We start from the raw sequence: 21,559 nt of genomic DNA on the forward strand, positions 1-21,559 counted from the left end.
TCATGGCAGGAGGGAAGCTGTAGTTGAGATCGTAGACATTAGATGTTTTTGCACATCAAGAAACTCATGGTCCAGAAGATTCTAGGAACAGGATCCAGTAGCTCCTGCCTACAATCCTACTCAGGAGGCTGAGATCTGAGGCTTGAAGTTCAAAGCCAGCCTGGGGAGACCAACCCAGGAAACTATTATACCCAATTATAACTAGCAAAAAAATTCCAGAGGTAGAATCATGGATCAAGTGGTAGAGTGCCTGCCTCAAGCAGAAGCAGCTAAGTAAGATTGTGAGGCCCTGAGTTCAAACCTTAGTCCTGATGCCCGCGTGCAAGCGCACACGCGCACACACACACACACTCTCTCTCTCAGTTTCCTGGGCTTTTTTGGGGCTATGCTGGCTGCTTGCCTGTTTTGGGGGGCCTACCAGGGGGAATGTTTCCATCATCTGTGCCCCTGTCATGTTGTGTGCTCCTTGTAGGACTTACCTGATCAGAGATATTCTCTTATTTGTCCTGTCTGTTACATCTCAAATGGGGTTTTGTTTATTTCCTAAAGAATTTCTCAGCATTCTGTCCTTCAGAGGAATGGTTTTCATTCTTTCTCAGGGATGCTGTTTGACTTTGCTTTCTTTGGAAGAGCAGTGTGTGTGTGTGTGTGTGTGTGTGTATTTGCAAGCGTAGGTGTGTGTCTGTGGTGTGTATCTGTATACATACGTATGCATCTTCGCATATGTGTGTCCATCTCCACATGCACTGTGTATTTTTGCATGCACGGGCATGGGTTTCTTTATTTTGGCCTCATCTCAGGCTCTAGAAGAAAAAAAGGCTAAGTGTTTTAAGCCAACGACAACATGTACGCTTGCTCTTTCAGTCTTGTCAGTGCTTCTGATGCTGGTGGTGAGTTCTGGAGAAAGCCAAGTAATTCGGTTCACAGCTCCCACTGAGAGACTGTCAGGGAGTAAAAGTTACCCCACAGCTAGCCTTCTTTTGCCCTCCTGCTGCTGACCTTCCATAATGCAGACGTGGCTCTCCATGTGGACCAAGGGTCAGTACGCGCTGGGTGTTCTCCAGCGGCATGGAAAAGGGCAGGTTTGGGCTGATTTCTTTCAGAGATGACCTGGTTGATTGCAACCTTGGATCTCAGAGCCAGTGCCAGCTCGGGTGACTGTCCCACACATATCGAAGCCACGCAGACTTTAAAGTTCCTTCGTGCTGGGACACGGTCATGGGGGGTGGGTAGAAAGATGGCAGACTTACCTGAGATGTCGCTGCTTTCCCCAGAATAATTCAATCTGGGGGAATTGCAACAAGAATGATTTTTTTTTAAAGATCAGTACATTCTTCTAACTCAGGATTTGATGAATAGCTTTTCAAGTGTGTATGAAAGGCAAGAATCCCAGAAGATCAGCTCTATTTTAAACGGCATACTCCAGGGACTCAAGGTTTGCAACAAAAGGGCAGATATGGAAGAGATGAACTTGCAGGTCCACTCTGTTGGAGAATAAAGCTCACTGGCTGGGGGCCTCCGGGTGTGGGGAAGGCTCTGGCTTGTTGGCGGGGGGAAGGGAGTTGGATTTGCTTACTGTAAGCTAATTGGCATTGGCTTTGCGAAGCCTGACCCGTATTATGAAGTTGCAGCAAGTGGAAAGTACAGCTGAGCTCTGGGAAAAGCCAGAGCATGCACAATAAGACTGAAAAATCAGCATCTTAAATGAACAGAGAAGAAATTTGAGCAGAACTGCCCTGTGAAGGAATTGGGACCCTGGCAGGGATGTTCCAGTCATGATGGGAAAAAGGAAACCCAGAGTATTTATTTACTGGAGAGACATGAGATTATACAGTTTTTGGTGTCACCTCACACAGCAAATCCTGTCTTTGCTTAACTATGCAAAAAGCATGGGGTGCTGAGAAAATAGTACAGCGGACTGGAAGAAATCTGAACAAAGGCAAAAACTTAACTTTGGAATTTGTTTTACAACTTGTGAGGTTTAGGATTACAAATGCTCATATTTTAAAGTATCAAAATGTTTTTAAATTTGAGAATTCCAAGCTTGGTTATTTAGAGAATACACAAATATTACTAAACTTCTAAAGCACTGTTTTTTTTTGGGAGGAGGTGAAACTAAGGATTGAAGTCAGGGCTCATGCTTGCCAGGCAGGTTCTCTACCACTTGTGTCATCCTCCCAGTCCTTTTTGCTTTAGTTATTTTTAAAAATAGGATCGTGTGTGTGTGTGTGTGTGTGTGTGTGTGTGTGTGTGTGTGTGTATGCAGGCAAGGCTGGACAGAAATCCTCCTATTTATGCTTCCCACATAGCTGGGGTAATAGGAGAACAACAGTATGTCTGTCTTTTTATTGGTTGAAGTTGGAGTCAACTTTTTCCCTGGGCTGGCCTCAAACTGTGATTCTCCCAATCTCTGCCTCTCAAGCAGCTAGGATAATAGCCTTGAACCAGTGTGCCGGCCAAAAACTGTCCCTGAGCTCCTTTTGCTCAAGGCTAGCACTTTGCCACTTTGAGGCACAGCTCCACTTCTGATTTTCTTGTGGTTAATTGGAGATAAGAATCTCATGGACTTTCCTGCCTGGGCTGGCTTTGAACCAAGATCCTTAGATCTCAGCCTCCTGAGTAGGCTGAGAATTATAGGCATGTACCACCAGAACCTGACCCCAAAAGCATTGTTAATGTTACTTTTCCTGGTGAAATATAAAATGAAAACGTGTACATGTAAATAAGCATATTTTACTTATACTTTAGATCTTGTGGCTGCACCCATTTAGAAAACCATCCAATGTAAAATGTCATGATCTGGTGACATGGTCTGCCTCTCCTGTGGAGTTTGCAGCGGGAGGTTAAGGCATTGATTTGGATCCTCAGCCATCTCCGTTGAGAAGGTGCATGAGCCAGTCTCTGTCTCATTCCTGTGGCACGTCTCTGACGTTGGGAGTGAGGCGAAAAGAGCTCCGTGGATTTGTGTTTAGTCATAATAACTGGCCATTTGGGTAGAACCCAGGCCTGGTTTTGCACTACCTTGCAGATGTTGTTTCTGGGGTTTCTAGGCATTTTAGAGACCTGATGTCCCACGGCTAGCCTTTTGGTAGGCGTCAGTGGGGGCTGACTGAGGGGCTGTGGCACGAACGAGGTGTGACCTCACCAGGCGGGGCCACCATGGCTTCACATGGACCCCAGAATATTGTTCTAGAAATGCATGGAGGGACTTTGCAGCTCTGCTATAGTGTATGTAGGATGTGGCGTGTCTGCAGCTGGTCAGCAGAAGCTGGGACTGGTGAGCTGGGCACCCCGGGGGCGGGGCATCCTCCTGAGGCAGTTAGTTGACTGAGAGAAAGCAATTCTGCAGTTTGGGGTGGTGGTCGGAAACCTTTAGTTGTCATCATCTTCAGATTTTCGTTTGTAGCTCTGAAGTGTCACCATGGAATCAGAAGGGTTGTAAATGGTCCTGTTTTGGTTTCCAGTCCAGTGTTACACTGAACTACCCTGTCTCATTTTATCCCTGACTTGGGAGCTGCCCATGCTGGGCACAGGGTGGGGAGGAGAAATGCCTTGCCAGACCATGCAGATTCAACAGCATCACACTCAGAGGGTAGATGTGGCGAAGAGAAACAGGGCTGGGGATGGAGCTTGGCGCACAGCACATCTTGGCATGAGTGGGGCCCTGGGCTTTGGTCCCCAGCAGCAAAAACCAAAAGCAAACAGCACGTCAAAGTAGACTCTGCTTTCCTAAGTCCAGGTTTTGGGTCATCACTGTGGGGCGGGGAGGTCGGGCAGGCTGCCTGGGTTCTGACACTCACTAGCTTTTGGGCAGGGGAACATGGATGACCTCCCCCAGGGAGCCACTGCGGGGATCTGAACATGGGGAAGCAGGGACCAAGGAGTAGCTGACTGCCCACCGCCGGTGCCAGGGCAGTAGGGTTCTGATGCCAGCTCGATTGTTGCATCTGTTGGCTTAGTTATAAGTTGAAAAAGTGAAAGTAGTTATACTGAGCCTCAGATCATTTGACTCTGTTTTCATTGATCGTAAAAGGCTAGCTGGAGAGAGCCTTGAGCACCATCGAGACATTGATCCAAAGGATCCGATGTTCTTCATCCGATCTTCAGCTGTTAGCCACCTCCTGTGGAGGACCGCCGTAGTTGGAGAGCTGTCAGTTCCAGCTGTGGGTGGGCGCCTCTCTCCAGTGCAGGCTCAAGAAAGAAGCCATGCCCTGCTGCTTCCAGGCCAGAGGGCTTCTGACCTCATTGCGCTGCTGTCAGGATTAAGCAGGGCAGTGTAAGGTGGGCTCTGGTGGCTCATGCCTGTAATCTTACCTACTTGGGAGGCTGAGAGCAGGAGGATTGTGGTACAAGGCCAGCCCACGCAAAAAAGTTTGTAAGACCCCATCTCCATGGAAGGAAGCCGGACATGCCGGCTGCTGGCCCGGAATGGTAGGAAGCCTGGAGAAGGTAGACGGTGGTAGAAGTGAGACCCTATCCTAAAAGTAGTCACTTAAAAACAGGGCTAGAGGTGTGGCTCAAGGGGTAGAGGGGCAGCTCAGCAAACAAAAGGTCCTGTGTTCAAATCCCGATGCTGCCCCAGTAAATAACAGGACAAGTGACCTCGCACACAGTTAAATGTCCACGGTGGTCCCCCCACTGCCGTGGGCCTCTGGGTCCTCCCGCTGACAGGGCAGGGCACCTCATATGCGTGATGTCGACCACATCAGCCAGCATATGGCTGAGCATGCACAGGGAGCTGTTCAGGCACTGCGGCGAGCTGGATGAGCGCAGGCACCCCGAGCGCTCCAGCTTCGGCTGGGCGGGCCAGCCGTGAGATGGCAGGACATCCCTCAGAGGGCACAGCACATGTTGGAACTCTGCCTTCCCCCACCCCAGCAGGCAGGCAGGCAGTCCAGCCCCTTCTCTTTCCAGCAACACAAAGAATCAAGGCAAACGTGCCCCCAGGTGGGGCCAGATTGAAGCCCTGATAAGGGCTGGTGACCCCCGGGGGCCTCCTCACCCAGGAGTGGAGGCAGGAGGAGGAGGAAGGCGAGGCTGTAAATGGAGGGTCAGGGGAAGGGGCCGCGGGCACGCAGCCTGTGGTGGAATTCTCTTTTGCAAGAGGTCACTGAGTCAGATGTGGTGGATGGACAATTTTATGGCCGCTAATAAAATTTATAGCCAGGGTAAGCTAAGATAATAAAGGTAATCAAACGTGGTGCTCTGGGATGTAAGAACCTCATCCTGACCTGGTGGAACTGCTGGGGGAGGGGGACTCACCTGGGTGACTCAAGGCCAGCTTGCCCCAGGGCTGATGGTGGGCTTGGGGGTCATGGAGAGGGGGCCAGGCTCAGGTCGGGCTTCCAGGGAGGTCACAGGTGCACATGTTCTGAGGATAGATGGCAAGAACACTGAAAAGGTGAATGCAGTCCCCCCAAGGCACTCCTAAGGAAGGGCCCGGACCCTCTCTGATGTGACAAGAATGTCCACGGCTGTGCACACCACCAGACCTGGCAGGGTGGCGGAGAGAGGAAAAGGGCAGCAAAAAAGATCCCGTGCTGCTTGCCACAGGCGGCCAGAAACTGGACTTTGAAGACGTCCAGGCCCGGGGACTCATTTACACCTGGGAAGGGGGATTTGAAGGTGTGGGCCGCTCTGGAACCCGCGCTCTGTGTGAGTTCCCTTCCTCCACACACCCAGCGGAGGATAGCGGCCATGACAAGGACCACAGACTTCTGTTCCTTCTTCCAAACTTCGTACTGGAAGTGTGGCCACGGGCCAGCGTGTGGCTAAGAGGCAGAGGAAACCCAGGGAGGCTCCAGGGGCTGTACAGTCCCTGCCCTATTGAGGGCAGGGAACATTCTGGAAGCTGGCAGCTGCCTTTGCTACTCCTCTTGAGTTTCCTTACTTGGGTCAAGTTTCCTCTCAGTGCGGTGAATGAACGAGAGGAAGAAAGCGTGTGTTGGCAGAATTTCGGCTGGATGATACCAAGGCTTTCCAAAGTACAGAAGTTTCGAGTCGGTGGGGCGTGGCGTGGACGGCTGTGTTCCTAGCAGTGGAAGTGCCCATGTTTTCATGTTCTGGGGCTGAGGATGGGGTGCGGGCAGGTTCGGCTACAAAGGGGGAAGCTCTCCTGCCTGTTGCGTTCCTGCGCTTGCGTTTTCTGCAGGGATAGAAGCATTTTTTACCTAGAATTTGAGGGTGAGAGCAGGTTAGCTTTGGAGCTGTGGTATCTGTCCTCCCCTTATTAAAAACCACTTTGCATTTTGCAAGGAGACTAAAGTTTTAGAGTAACAGGTTTTCCTGACGGCATGCTTCGGCTTGCCTCGGCCACCCGGCCACCTGCCTCAGAGCCGCGCTTTGCAGAGTGTATGTCCGTGGCCTGTCCCCGGGCATCCTGAGACTGTCCCTGTGCCTGCGGGGAGATGTGGACTGAGCTCCGAAACTTCGCTTTCAAAGGCATTCATTACAGTACGATGGAGGCCCTTTATCCTAATGAGCCAGAAGGAAAAGGAAGTCTGTTGAAGTGATCTCAACCTTCCAGGAGCTCCTGGTAGCTGGGCTCTTGTTTGCTTCTCTGATGCACTTGTCTTGCTGACCTACATAGCAAGAAGGCTGGCTTCTCCCTTCATCCAACTGTGCCTTTCCTGCCAGCCTGCCTGGAAGTGTCAGGCCGTTCCTGGGGAGAAGCAGCACTGGAGGAGGTGTTGTTTGCCTAGCCGTGGCACGTGCATAGCGAGTGATGCTCTTCCCTTAGCTGGAGGGGAGACACTGACATAATGCAGCTCAGGGTGTCAGGGGTTATTTACTGCATTATTTTAAATGAGGAGGAGGAGTCCCAGCTCCCGTGTGGGAGAATATCCCCAGAAGCGGCAGTGGCCACGGGTGCCTGAGCTGAGTGTGGGTGCCCGGAGCAGTCCCCTGCGGCCCCTTCCTCCACCCCAGCGGCTGGCGGGGGGGCAGGAGACGTGGGTAGCCACAGGTAGTGAGCTGTGTCCATTTTCCTCGTCAGATCTCCCAGATGGTGACAGAGCCTGGCCGCGAGGGACAGACGGAAGCGGTGCTGAACTGCTACAATGCGGACAAGCCCTCGGCCTGCAGCGGCGCGGCCCCCCCGGCCTCCAGCGAGGCCCCCACCGGCACCTCCGTGGCCGCGTCCTTCTTTGCAAGGTAAGAGATACGCTGCTCTTCGCCTCTTTTGGCTGTGCCCAGCTGGTCACCTCCTGTGCGGACCAGGCCAGCTGCGAGAACAGGAGGGAGTTGGGGCCGTTCTTTGACTTGGCTCATTGAGTTGGTACCCTGGACCTCATGCGACAGACAGCTGCGGTGCACACGGCTGCGTGTGTACAGGATAGGTGTGTGCTGCCACGTGGTACAGGATGGGTGCGCACCGCCACGTGCGTGGAGGATGGGTGCGCGCTGCCACGTGGGTACAGGATGGGTGCACGCTGCACGATGGGTGCACACTGCTATGTATGTACAGGATGGGTGCACGCCGCCGCGTGGGTACAGGATGGGTGCACACCACCACGTGCGTGGAGGATGGGTGCGCATGCAGGATGGGTGCACACTGCTGTGTGTGTACAGGATAGGTGCACGCCGCCGCGTGGGTACAGGATGGGTGTGCGCCGCCGCGTGGGTACAGGATGGGTGCGCGCCGCGGAGTGGGTACAGGATGGGTGCGCACTGCTGTGTGTGTACAGGATGGGTGTGTGTGTACAGGATAGGTGCGCACTGCCGCGTGGGTACAGGATGGGTGCGCACCGCCGCGTGGGTACAGGATGGGTGTGTGCTGCTGCTTGCGTGCAGGATTGGTGTGTACTGCTGTGTATGTGCAGGATGTTTAGCAGCCTCTTTGTCCTCAACCCACTGGTTGTCAGGAGTCCCATCTTGCTTCCCCTCCCATGACTGCCAAAGCATCTCTACACACGGTGAGATGTCTGTAGGCTGGGAACCGGTGCTGTAGGAGCCCATAGCTCTGAAGACGGTCCTCCCTGGGCAAATGAATTGCCAAATGAATTGACTGTTAAATAGATGGTATTTCCCCCCTTTCTTGACAGACTAGCTGGATAGATACAAATATGATCTAGAGAATCTCAGAAAGTTTTGTAAAATGGGGGAAACAAAAATGAAAGGTATCTTAACAACGCCTTCTGCCTAGTCTTAGCCACGTGGCTGAGACGGGGCTGGAGACAGAGGACAGCTGGCAGGCAGGAGTTTCAGGGCCATCTAATTCTGTCTCCTTATCTTATGAATGGGAAATGTAGGGCCAGAAAAGTTCAACTGTGAGTTAATTTATAGAAAAGCCAGAAATAGAAACCACACAGACTCCTCTACTTCTTCTCTGTGACTGTCTTTAAGCTTAGAAAATATTCTCGGGGTTGGATTCTCCAGCCCTTCAGTAAATGAATGCAGAATGAACGGAACCCTTGGGTTAGAGGCCTAGTCCTGCCTCAGCTTCCCCATCTGTAGAATGAGGATAACACCTAGGTGATGGCCGATTAGAAAGTACCTTGCCAAGCCGGGCGCCAGTGGCTCATGCCTGTAATCCTAGCTGCTCAGGAGGCTGAGATCTGAGGATCATGGTTCAAAGCCAGCCCAGGCAAGGTAAGTCTGTGAGACTCTTATCTCTAATAAACCACTAGAAAACTGGAAGTGGCATTGTGGCTCAAGTGGTAGGGTGCTCGCCTTGAGCTGAAGAGCTGAGGGACAGCACCCAAGCCGAGTTCAAGCCCCACGACTGACAAAAAAAAAAAGAAAGTACCTTGCCAGAGTTAACTGAGTACTACCCGGGCCTGTGGAGCATTAAGAAGGAATAAAGTACAGCTTTTCTTATCCACACAACTGGCAACATTCAGCAGAGACAGGAAGAAGGGCCTGTGACCAGGAAAGCAGCGAGTTAGGGCAGACAGAGGGCAGTGGCCACCAGGAAGCAGTGCCTGGGTCTTGGTGGAAGATTGACTTTGAGGGGCATGTTGTACTTTGGTACCACATTTTCTGCACCCATGTGTGATTTGAATGTGGGGGAAGTGAGTAGGTATAAGCAGGTCAGCCAGCCGTGGGGCCGAGGTGAGTGCTGAGTGTTGAGTCTCTGTGTTGTCTGGACCACAGCAGGGGTGCGAGCTCCGGGGCGGGCATGTCTGGGCCATCTAGAGCGGGAGTGTACGTGTATGATGGGGAACGTCACGAGCTCATAAGACCCCAGCCTCTGGTAGATGCTCAGAACATGTGCCTGGGGGCTGAAGACTTTGGAGCCACACCCTGCAGGTTTAGGGCAGAGAGGAGCCGGCCGCCCCTCAGCGGTCTCTCCCTCCCGACTTGCTCAGGATGAAGGAGAGCGTGTTGGCATTGCACACTGCCCGCCAGAGAGGGAGGATGCTGTCCCACGGGGAGGGGTGGAGGTTGAGGTGAGGGATGAGCTGTGCAGGCATGCTGTTCTGTGATGGCCATCGGCCTGCCCAACTTGACCTTCTCTGAGCCTGAGACCTTCAGTTGAGAGCCCTTCAGAGAATTCTGTAGAAACTCAGCCGACTCACAAAACACGTCTGAAGAAGGTGTTGAAGCAGGCAGAGAGGAAGCCCAGAGGCCACCAGCAGCCCTGTTAGGTACAGCAGGAATCTCCTTGGCTGGGACTCAACCCAGCAGCTTCGTAGAGCAAGGCAAGGGTGTGGTCATGAGATTGGCTGGAGGAGTGGTGGGCTGGCGCCAGTTCACATGCGTCCAGGGGGAGTTCCAAACCAGCCAGCAGGCGTCCAGGCTGGGAGAGGCAAACTGTGGCAGAGGCGGCCTTCCCTGGGACCCTTGCTCATGCACCAAGGGCAGAAAGGAGACACTGGACCTGCCCCAAGTGGACCGGTCAGTACTACACAGAGGCTCTGAAACACGTGTGCATGTGTGCATGCACACCCACACACCCTCCTGCCCCAAGTGGACCGGCCAGCACAACACAGAGGCTCTGAAACACGCGTGCATGTGTGCATGCACACCCACACACCCTCCTGCCCCAAGTGGACCGGTCAGTACTACACAGAGGCTCTGAAACACGTGTGCATGTGTGCATGCACACCCACACACCCTCCTGCCCCAAGTGGACCGGTCAGTACTACACAGAGGCTCTGAAACACGTGTGCATGTGTGCATGCATACCCACACACCCTCCTGCCCCAAGTGGACCGGTCAGTACTACACAGAGGCTCTGAAACACGCGTGCATGTGTGCATGCACACCCACACACCCTCCTGCCCCAAGTGGACCGGTCAGTACTACACAGAGGCTCTGAAACACGTGTGCATGTGTGCATGCACACCCACACACCCTCCTGCCCCAAGTGGACCGGTCAGTACTACACAGAGGCTCTGAAACATGCATGCATGTGTGCATGCACACCCACACACCCTCCTGCCCCAAGTGGACCGGTCAGTACTACACAGAGGCTCTGAAACACGTGTGCATGTGTGCATGCACACCCACACACCCTCCTGCCCCAAGTGGACCGGTCAGTACTACATAGAGGCTCTGAAACACGCGTGCATGCACACCTACACACCCTCCTGCCCCAAGTGGACCGGCCAGCACAACACAGAGGCTCTGAAACACGTGTGCATGCACACCCACACACCCTCCTGCCCCAAGTGGACCGGTCAGTACTACACAGAGGCTCTGAAACACGTGTGCATGTGTGCATGCGCACCCACACACCCTCCTGCCCCAAGTGGACCGGTCAGTACTACACAGAGGCTCTGAAACACGTGTGCATGTGTGCATGCACACCCACACACCCTCCTGCCCCAAGTGGACCGGTCAGTACTACACAGAGGCTCTGAAACACGTGTGCATGTGTGCATGCACACCCACACACCCTCCTGCCCCAAATGGACCGGTCAGTACTACACAGAGGCTCTGAAACACGCGTGCATGTGTGCATGCACACCCACACACCCTCCTGCCCCAAGTGGACCGGCCAGCACAACACAGAGGCTCTGAAACACGCGTGCATGTGTGCATGCACACCCACACACCCTCCTGCCCCAAGTGGACCGGTCAGTACTACACAGAGGCTCTGAAACACGTGTGCATGCACACCTACACACCCTCCTGCCCCAAGTGGACCGGTCAGTACTACACAGAGGCTCTGAAACACGTGTGCATGCACACCTACACACCCTCCTGCCCCAAGTGGACCGGTCAGTACTACACAGAGGCTCTGAAACACGCGTGCATGTGTGCATGCACACCCACACACCCTCCTGCCCCAAGTGGACCGGTCAGTACTACACAGAGGCTCTGAAACACGCGTGCATGTGTGCATGCACACCCACACACCCTCCTGCCCCAAGTGGACCGGCCAGTACTACACAGAGGCTCTGAAACACGCGTGCATGTGTGCATGCACACCCACACACCCTCCTGCCCCAAGTGGACCGGCCAGTACTACACAGAGGCTCTGAAACACGCGTGCATGTGTGCATGCACACCCACACACCCTCCTGCCCCAGGTGGACCGGTCAGTACTACACAGAGGCTCTGAAACATGCATGCATGTGTGCATGCACACCCACACACTCTCCTGCCCCAAGTGGACCGGTCAGTACTACACATAGGCTCTGAAACACGTGTGCATGCACACCTACACACCCTCCTGCCCCAAGTGGACCGGTCAGTACTACACAGAGGCTCTGAAACACGTGTGCATGCACACCTACACACCCTCCTGCCCCAAGTGGACCGGTCAGTACTACACAGAGGCTCTGAAACACGTGTGCATGTGTGCATGCACACCCACACACCCTCCTGCCCCAAGTGGACCGGTCAGTACTACACAGAGGCTCTGAAACACGCGTGCATGCACACCCACACACCCTCCTGCCCCAAGGGGACCGGTCAGTACTACACAGAGGCTCTGAAACACGCGTGCATGCACACCCACACACCCTCCTGCCCCAAGTGGACCGGTCAGTACTACACAGAGGCTCTGAAACACGCGTGCATGCACACCCACACACCCTCCTGCCCCAAGTGGACCGGTCAGTACTACACAGAGGCTCTGAAACACGCGTGCATGTGTGCATGCACACCCACACACCCTCCTGCCCCAAGTGGACCGGTCAGTACTACACAGAGGCTCTGAAACACGCGTGCACGTGTGCATGCACACCCACACACCCTCCTGCCCCAAGTGGACCGGTCAGTACTACACAGAGGCTCTGAAACACGTGTGCATGTGTGCATGCACACCCACACACCCTCCTGCCCCAAGTGGACCGGTCAGTACTACACAGAGGCTCTGAAACACGCGTGCATGCACACCCACACACCCTCCTGCCCCAAGTGGACCGGTCAGTACTACACAGAGGCTCTAAAACACGCGTGCATGCACACCCACACACCCTCCTGCCCCAAGGGGACCAGTCAGTACTACACAGAGGCTCTGAAACACGTGTGCATGCACACCCACACACCCTCCTGCCCCAAGTGGACCGGTCAGTACTACACAGAGGCTCTAAAACACGTGTGCATGTGTGCATGCACACCCACACACCCTCCTGCCCCAAGTGGACCGGTCAGTACTACACAGAGGCTCTGAAACACGCGTGCACGTGTGCATGCACACCCACACACCCTCCTGCCCCAAGTGGACCGGTCAGTACTACACAGAGGCTCTGAAACACGCGTGCACGTGTGCATGCACACCCACACACCCTCCTGCCCCAAGTGGACCGGTCAGTACTACACAGAGGCTCTGAAACACGCGTGCACGTGTGCATGCACACCCACACACCCTCCTGCCCCAAGTGGACCGGTCAGTACTACACAGAGGCTCTGAAACACGTGTGCATGTGTGCATGCACACCCACACACCCTCCTGCCCCAAGTGGACCGGTCAGTACTACACAGAGGCTCTGAAACACGTGTGGATGCACACCCACACACCCTCCTGCCCCATCCTCACTGAACTGTTTTGCTCTGCTGTTCTCATCAACAACAGCCAGGCCTTCCCAGCAAGGCCAGCAGCACGGGAACAATCTCTCTGTCCCCGATGGAGGCCTGCACAGAGAACAGGATGGGAGCGGGGGCGGGGGGGGGGGCGGTGGGGAGAGGCTTTTTCCATGGTCTGTGTGAAGCAACGGGGTAGGACCTCTTTCGGATCCCCAGAAGTCAGTGCCACGAGGCAAACCCAGCTTGGCTTTTACTGTCCGACGGCAGACGGGGCTCAGGGTCAGTGGCTGCAGCAAGGCTGTGTAGGAAGATGGGTGCATGGGTGGCTTTTGACAGAGGTGAAATGAGGGACAGTTGCTGCTGCCACCACTGGGGTTGCTGTCCCCGGGTCCCCTGGTCCTCAGAGGGGGGAGGGGTTTGTCCTCATGAAGTAGACACAAAGTGCTCCCTGTGAACACTTGCACCTTCCTGTTAGAAACACCTCTGCAGCACTGCCAGAGAAGACCCTGTGGATGGCACAGCTGGTCCCACGAGGGGCAGGAGCAGGGAGCGCGCTGGTGCTGGTCTCAGGTGGGACAGGAACAGGGAGATGGCGCTGGTCAGGGCCGGTGTCTCGTTGCCACTTCAATGGAGAGACGGGCAGAGCTCGGGGCCTGGCGCAGTGAAGTCCCAGCTCTGTGTTCATCGTTAGAATACCTTCTTGCCCGTCACGCCCCAAACCTAGAAGCAACCCAAACACCCCCAGGGCTTGTCCGTCTCCACACCGCAGCACCTTGCTGCTGCCATTGCTTCTGGTTTCTGGATTTATCCATGGCTGAAGCATGTGGTCCCTCCCCTGTCCCCTCCTTTCTCAGCCCCACATCCCTCTTCCACGCGCCCCTTTCCTGCCTGCGTCATGAAGCCAGGCTCCCACTGAGCTTCCTGTGGGACTCGTTGGACAGTGCGCACAAGGATGTCACCAGCTCATGGCGCCGGGCGGCCAATGGGGGGTGCGTGGTCCTTAATGTAGCCAGGCCCCTTGTGGCCAGGCGAGGTCTGTGTAGACAGTTGAGGACTGGCTCCAGTTGCCCTGGCAGCAGACGGCAGCAGGAGAGGCCTCTGAGCTTCCGTGGAGGCTGAGCTCCTGCCCTGGTTTTCTTAATCCTAACAGGTCTGAGTTTTGCTGTTCTTAGAGAAGACTCACGGACTTGTTAGAAAACAAAGCCTTGTTACTCAAGCGTCTGGGGCAGCAAATGTTTGGTTCTGTGACTGTGATGTGCCTCAGTCTCCCCTCGGTGACAGGTGAGAGGGGGCTTGAAGAGGCCACGTGTCTATTTAGTGCCACCAGACTTCTGAGCCCAAGGACACAGGCCCAGAACTTTCCTGGTGGAGAAGTGCATCTTTGACTGCCTGTGAGACCCACAGCCAAGGCCCCGAGAACACATGCCGCGGTCCAGGTCCCCATTGTCGTCCCTTGTGTTAGAGTCCCAAGATAGACAGATGGCCCTCACGGCCAGTGTGCTGCCCCACCAGGGCTGATTGCTGTGGGTATGGCCCACTGCAGCAGGAGGCCCAGGGGCTGGGCGCACCTGAGCTGGTGGCCTGGGCATGTTTTGGAAAGCACTGGCCATGGGCCCCCTCCACCGTGGGCCCCTGGCAAGCCTGTGTGGCCATGCTGGCTGGGCCGCTAGCAAGCGCTTGTCCACATCTGGGAATCACTTGCATTGCTTTGCTCAGGTGGCTAATGGGGATGTTTGAAGACAAAGGAGCATGCGCCAGCCTGAGAGGGAGTCTTGTGGCATGGCCCCTGCATCCGGCATCCTGGTTCTCATGCACATCTTGATGATGTGGGTCTTGAGCTAGAAGAAGGACATGGAGAAAAGGCTAGAAAGTGGGGACAGTCCAGGTTAAATCCCATTGTGATTCAAGTCACTAGGCAAATAGCCCCTCTAAGCTTCTCCTTCCTTCCTTCCTTCCTTTCTTTTGTCCTTTTTGTTTTGTTGTTGCTTGTTTGTTTTGGTGACAGTACTAGAGGCTCAAACTCAAGGCCTGGGCACCATTCCTTAGCTAGAGGTTGTCACTCTACCACTTGAGTCACTGTCCCACTTCTGGCTTTCTGTTTCGTGGACTTTGCTTGAGTAGCTGGGGTTCTAGGCGTGAGCTGCTGGCGTTCAGCAGCCCGTTTCCTATTAGGGGCATGGTCCTGGCAAGGGTCGGCCAGGATAGGAGAGTACTTCGGACATTTTACCCAACTTCTAGTTGGGATGCTCAGACAGCCCTCTGTGGCTCCACCTTTTCCTTTGAGTCAGCACCGGTCCTGCCCCTTCTTCCAGTGTGTTCCCCGCACCCATAACTCCACTAAGGACCGCCAAGCCCTCTGCGGCTGTGGGAAGGCCTGTGCCCAGCATGGTGTCCGGCCACCGGGGAAGTTGTCCACCCAGGAGCTGAGACCAGTTGGCCCTTCAAACTTCCTGGCAGGAACCAGAAAACATGAAAGGCCTGGCAGCAGGAGCCGCCCTGGAGCCGTGTTCCAATTACTTGGCTGCATGCTTCTAAGTGTTTGAAGGTGCTTGATTCTTTAGTTTTATAGCCCTAGAAAAAATAGGTCTCTAATAAACAAGAAAACTAAAGATAAGAAGGAAAAGGAAGGAAGGAAGTAGCAGTGAAGAATTCTGTTCACTGTAGAGCCTGGTAGTGGCTCATGACCATGAACAGGCGCTCATGGTTTGAACAGAGGAGGGCGGAGGGTGAGCGCCAGGAAGAGTGCTGAAGCAGGGCTTCGGCGGACAGAGAGGACGTGGCTGACCTGACGGTGAGCCCGCAGATGGTCCCGGGCCGGCGCCTGTGCCTTCACCTTCCTGCGACACATCCATGACCCACTCCCTGTCTTCAGTATTGGTCATTTAAAAGCTGTAACAGTCCCCACCGTTCACCTTGAGCTGTGGCACATGACACACACAGAGATGAGGGCAGCCAGCGAGTGTCTGGTGAGGGGGTCTCAGAACCCTGGTGTCAGATTTCAGAACTCATGGACCAGGAAGGGAGCCCCAGAGATTAGTTGTGTGTGTGTGTGCTTGGTTTTGGCAGAAGCTCCAGTGTCTAAAAGAGTCCTCAGGAAACATTTGGTGAGTGGCTAACTGAACGCGCTCACCACCGTTCCCCACCTCCGGGTCCAGGTGAGTTGAGTGGGGCTGATGGTGGTGAAGTCAGCGCAAGGGCCGTGGCTGGTGGGAGCGGGCCGGGGAGGACAGGCCACCGAAGCTCCGTGGGAGAGATGTCACCACACGCGCCGAAGGCTTGCTACTAAAATGCAGCTTCCGTCCCATTCAAGAAAAGCCAGCGGTTTTAGGGTGACTTGCGAGGCTACCCCCCTTCCCTGCTTCCTCCACCACACTCCCTTGCGCACGCTGCTCTTGGAGTGTTTACTCCTTTGCCTCGCACAGAGTGCTAGCACATCCCCTCCCAGGGGGGCCTTGCCCCTGTCTGCTCAGCTCAGCCACCCAGTCTCCCTCAAATGGACCTCTTTGACGCCCTGCCTCGCCGCTGCTGGGTATGAACGGCTCTGGGACAGTGAAGGAGTCTCCAGGCTGTCCTCCGCTGAAGTTCCTGGAGGAGTTTGCACTTTTCCGACTTGGTTCTAGCCACGTGCACAGGAATTAAATTCTTCCCTTAGCTCTGGGATGCTTTGAGAGATAGCATCATAAGGAAGTCTCATCAGGAAATTGAGCTTCTTGTTAGAGCAACTACCTAGAAATGTCTTCAAGAGGAAGAATGTTCACATTGAGATTAAAAAAAAAAAAAAGCAAAGAATGAGGATGAGTTGAAACTGGGAAAGACTCATTAGTGACGGACTGTGGGTGCGAAGCCCGGCTCTCCATCTGTCCTCTGCCTTCCTGAGACCTGTCTTTTCCTTCCCTGAATAAACCTCTTTGTTTCTGTCCCCCTGGCTTGATTTATTATTTTAATTCTGTAGCTGTCTGAGTGAAGTATGTAAAGCATTTGGAAATAAAATCATGTGGAAGGCATTAGGGGAACTAAAGATGTGTTATGGTGTGTGGTGTTGGGCCGAGGTTCGGTGTGCTGACAGATGGGGTTGCTGATGAAAATGACCTGTCCACGGCACTGCCTGTTGGCTCCTTGTGGACTTAAGGGGCCCGAGTTTAATAACGTGGCCCTGCAGAGGTTGGAGGGAATCACAGACGGTCCTCATTGGCATCGATGAGGTCGGTACGCAGGGGCGCCCCTGAGTCAGTGGAGAGGTTGGTTTCTTGCTTCTAAAATGGAAATGAATGTTTCCATTTCTGCTGTCTGGTGACTATCTGAGGGATGTTCCTGTTGCTTCAATCTGTGTATGAGATTGGGCGCTAAACACTCCATCCCCTCACACACACATATACTTCGTGGCCTGCCTGATCCATGGTAGATGTGCAATGAATGAGTGAGTGTGAATCAAGGGTGCTTGAAAACCCAGCTCTGTCCGCTTCTCGAAAGAACATGACACTTAAAAAGAAGCCATGAGTGCTCGCCAATGCCTCCGTTTCCTGAGCAGCCCCATTTCTCGTCTTCCTAGGGGCTGGTGTTAGTGATTAAAAAATCATCCAGATTGAAGTGGACCCTGAGATGGGGTCCACGCTGGTATGATTTCATTTTGAGCTTTGCCTTTGTTTTAGAGATTTTAGACTTGATGGGCCTAGTTCCCAGAATGAAAAAAATGCATCTGGTCCCCCTCCCCTGAACAACCTAACCCACCCTTGAATGTGGAGTTAAAGACTGACCCATAAAACAGATAGGTTGTAATCTGGCTCCAACTGGCGACACCACGTGCTTACAAGTAAACCCTGCCTTTTGCACATGCTTACGGTAAACTCTGCCTATTGGCCACCTGTGTGTGGTCTGGTATGACTGTATAATCCTTTGTGTGTGTTGCGATCCCATTGGTCACCTGCACATGACCAAGCTCATGGATTTTGCCTTTAAAAATCAAAGAATGGGGGTCACTCGGGGTCGCAGTATCAGCTCCCGAGCCTGTGCTGCGGTTTTGACGCGTCAGTGTAGGAACCTTCTCAATAAAGTTGCTTCTTTGTTAAAAAAACAAAAAAACAAAACAAATCATCCAGATGGGTCAACAAGTGGAAAATTCTCCTTGTTGGTTCTACGTGGCGAGGCTCAGCATGTTACTTCTGATAGTTATCTGTTCATTATTTGTCATATGAACAAATGGACTTATCACCTCGCTGTAATTGGGGCATTCTCTGCTGGCACCCGGCGGGCTTGTTCAGGAAGCCCATGAAATTGGGGAAATAGTTCACTAGACTAGGAACGAGGACATGTGTTATTTTCTTGGCACCACCCCAAACCAAAGCTTGAAGAGTCCACAGTTTGTCTCTTAATGCCTCACAAGAGGAAAGACGGGGAGCAGTAGTCACAAAGGACGCCATGAACACTGGGTGAGCCCTCTTGAATAAAAAATGAAATAAACAACGGAGATAGAAGCCATCATTCAAATTTTATTTCCATTCTTTTAAGCGGTTAGAAAAATAAATGTGGTTCATTTTCTTCAAGTGAATTTCCACACTGACTCTTTGGTGCTCAATCTAAAGAAGCAGCGTGGGAAAAATAACATTTTTTAAACTTGACTATACAGAATTTTAGAATCATCTTTTAGGGATAGAGGAAAAACCCAACTGTCTTAATACCTAAAAGAACTTAAAATAAAAGACAGTGTAGCTTTGAGAAAAAAGCTCCGAGAATCAGGTCCAGGCTTGGCAGTGGGCTGGGAAGAGCCAGGGCTTCCTGCGGATTGTGGAGTCTGACGGCTGCGTCCAGCCCGGCTGCAGGGGCCCAGTGTGGCCCTGTCACACACCACCTCTGCCACGGCCCCCAGAGCTCCCCGGAAGACTTCTGGGTAACTGCTGGCTCCAAAGACAGTGCTGAGGTCTGGTGCCATGTGTCTGGCCCCCTGGGTCTTTTCTCTAAATCTGCCTCTGAGCAGATGCGACTTGCCCGGTTGGTAGAGGCTGATCCTCGTTACCCCGAGTCTCTCCTCTAGAAAGTGCCTTTCTGGCAGCATCCAGATTGGCGTTGGACAGAGCTGGGGAATTCCCTAGCTCCCTTGGCACACCCGATAATCGGTACCCCTGGAGTCAAGTGCCAAGTGTCCCAAGTGAACACCACGTTCGGTGCGGAGCCCCAAGCCACAGAGAACAGCAGAGGTCGTTCCTGGCACCACTCCTAGGGTTCACCCTGCCCTGCGGTGAGGCACCTTGGAGCTCAGCCATGCCCTGGCCGCAGGCCAGCCCTCCTGGCCTCTTTCCTCGTGTCCCCACCTGTTGGCCTGTTTAACCCATCGCTCCTGCCTTTTGGGAAAATTGGAAATTCGACTCTTACTCCTTAAGATGGTGAGCATTAAGTGGTAGTGGTAGAGACAATAAACAAAGAAGCCATGAGTCTATACCTTTTCCGCTGTGCGTGCGGATTGCGAGCGCAGCCTCGCTGCTCTGTGGTGGAGTGACCACTCAGCCCGGCCACGGAGCCCGTTCTCAGTGGGAGGAGGGAAGAAGGTGCTGCTCACGCTACAGTAAATCCACCCATCACTCCTGTCTCCTCACACATTCCGGGGCAGGGGGCGGGGATCCCACTGTAAGTCTATCGGCTACAGGAAGTCATAAATTGAAAATAACAAGGCGATTTCCTGCACACCTGGAGCTTCAGAATTACAACCCGTTGTGAATTCTCAGATGGTCTCCTCACAGAAGAGGCGGGGTGACATTGAAACTCGATCTCCCCTCAGCTCTGAACCCAAGCCCTGGTCCTCGTGAGCGCCCCCTCAGCTCTGAACCCGAGTCTGGTCCTCTCCTCTAGTGAAGTCTGACCTCTGCTCGAAAAAACAGTCCCTCATAGGGAGGTGACAGGAAGCGCAGGATCTGGGAATTTAATCCCGCCGGTTTTTATCTGTCTTCCTGTCTGTGACGCTCTCCCCTCAGCCCTTCTCTCGCACACTTTTGCTGTGGTTTGTTGACATACATTTTCCCGTTAGGCTAGCAGTAGGCAGAAGGCCCAGGCAGTCTCCCTGGCCGTTGGTTGGTTCTAAGCTGTAAATCCTTCCCGGTGGGGAGCGGCGCGCCCTGGGTGGGCTGCTGGGGAGGTGTGCTTCCGCCTGGCCGGTGCTTTAGCACTGACCCTGTCTCTAAGTAGCCTCCCATGGGCCTCAGAGCCACTATGTGTCACCTCACAGGAGTTAAGACGGAAAATCTTGGTGGAGAAAGAAAGCTCTGAAGAAGGGGAGCCACAAGTTCGTGGTCCAGAAGATTTCTACCTCTCCATCCTGTTCTTTGGGAACTAGGTTTCCTTTCTTTGAGAAAAATGCATAGTGGAGAAAAGGAGGATGTCCTTTACTTAGATCTCCAGAAAAGCCTTTAAAATATGTAACACCGGAAGTGGTACATCAGTGGCTTATGCCTAGCCACTTAGGAGGCTGCAAACTAGACCAGGGCCAGCAGGAAAGTTCAGAAGAACCCCTTTTCACCCAGAGCTGGGTGCAGGGACCTATGTCTGTCATCCTGTTACATGGGTGACAAAGATCCGAAGGATCACGATTCCAGACCGGGCCGGGCAGAAGACAAGACTCCATCCGCATGGAGAGGAGCTGCACACCCATTAACCCAGCAGCCATGGGAAGTGAGTTCAAGGCTCTGACAATCAAAAGTGCGGGAGAGAGAAGGAGACAGAGGAAGGAAGATAGGAATATACATCAGAACTGCGCTTTCGTTACCATATCATCCATTGCTCCTGGTGGTGTTTGGCAGGGGGAAATGAAGAAACACATTCGCACAGACTTGCACGTGAATGTTCATAGCAGCATTTATGAAAGCAAACTCATCAACTACCAAAGCGGCCAGGAAGGGACGAATGGACGAATAATTGTGGGCTACACATCCATACACTAGAATCTTCTAAGAGTGTTCAGACTATTGCTCCATGTAAGAAGATGGCTGGATCACAAAATAGCTTTCCATGGAGGAAGAACAGAGCGAGATTCTAGTACACCCGATTGTAAAATTAGGGACCTGGAAACTTACTTGGTGACACTGAGTATGTCAGGCAGGGGCTTACTGGGAGTGAGCATGGGGAAAGGCCTGGAAGGGCAGGGGAAGAATGACTGCAGCAACGATATCATTGTACATTGCCTGATGAAGATTTTTGAGGATTAGGAAGTTTGTTGTTGTTTCTGTGTGTGTGTGTGTGTGTGTGTGTGCGCGCGCGCGCGCGTGCGCGTGCGCACACGCGCCAGGCTTGGAGCTTGAACTCAGGGTTGTCCCTGGGCTCTTTGTTTTTTTGTTGTTTTTTTTTTGTTTTTGTTTTTGCTCAAGGTTGGTCCTTTACCACGTGAGCCACAGCTCCATTTCTGGCTTTTTTTTGGGTAGTTAATTGGAGATAAGAATTTCACGGACTTTCCAGCCTGAGCTGGCCTGGAACTGCAGTCCTCAGGTCAGAGCTACCACGGGGAGCCTTCTGCACCAGAGAGAGATGTGTGAGGCAGTAAAGTGTTTTGCATGGAGAGAGAGGTATGTGAGGCAGTAAAGTGTTGAGATAACAGGTCATTTCCTCTAGAAGGAAACATGGTCACAACGTGAAATTGGATTTAACATTCTTTTCAAGGGTC

General features: G+C 53.3%; 1 protein-coding gene across 1 annotated transcript in view; it reads left to right on the forward strand.

Moving 5' to 3' along the window:
- LOC122126727 (kinesin-like protein KIF26B) overlaps positions 1 to 21,559 on the forward strand; it is a 165,816-nt gene that overhangs the window by 126,445 nt on the left and 17,812 nt on the right. The window contains exons 4-6 of the mRNA XM_042701190.1: positions 6,995 to 7,152; positions 13,773 to 13,907; positions 15,722 to 15,884. Coding sequence (XP_042557124.1) covers positions 6,995 to 7,152; positions 13,773 to 13,907; positions 15,722 to 15,884 — 456 coding nt within the window. The remainder of the gene's footprint in view (positions 1 to 6,994; positions 7,153 to 13,772; positions 13,908 to 15,721; positions 15,885 to 21,559) is intronic.

This window comes from Dipodomys spectabilis, unplaced genomic scaffold, assembly GCF_019054845.1.
Source record: "Dipodomys spectabilis isolate Male_0828 unplaced genomic scaffold, ASM1905484v1 ptg000288l, whole genome shotgun sequence".
NCBI classification, from domain to species: Eukaryota; Metazoa; Chordata; class Mammalia; order Rodentia; family Heteromyidae; genus Dipodomys; species Dipodomys spectabilis.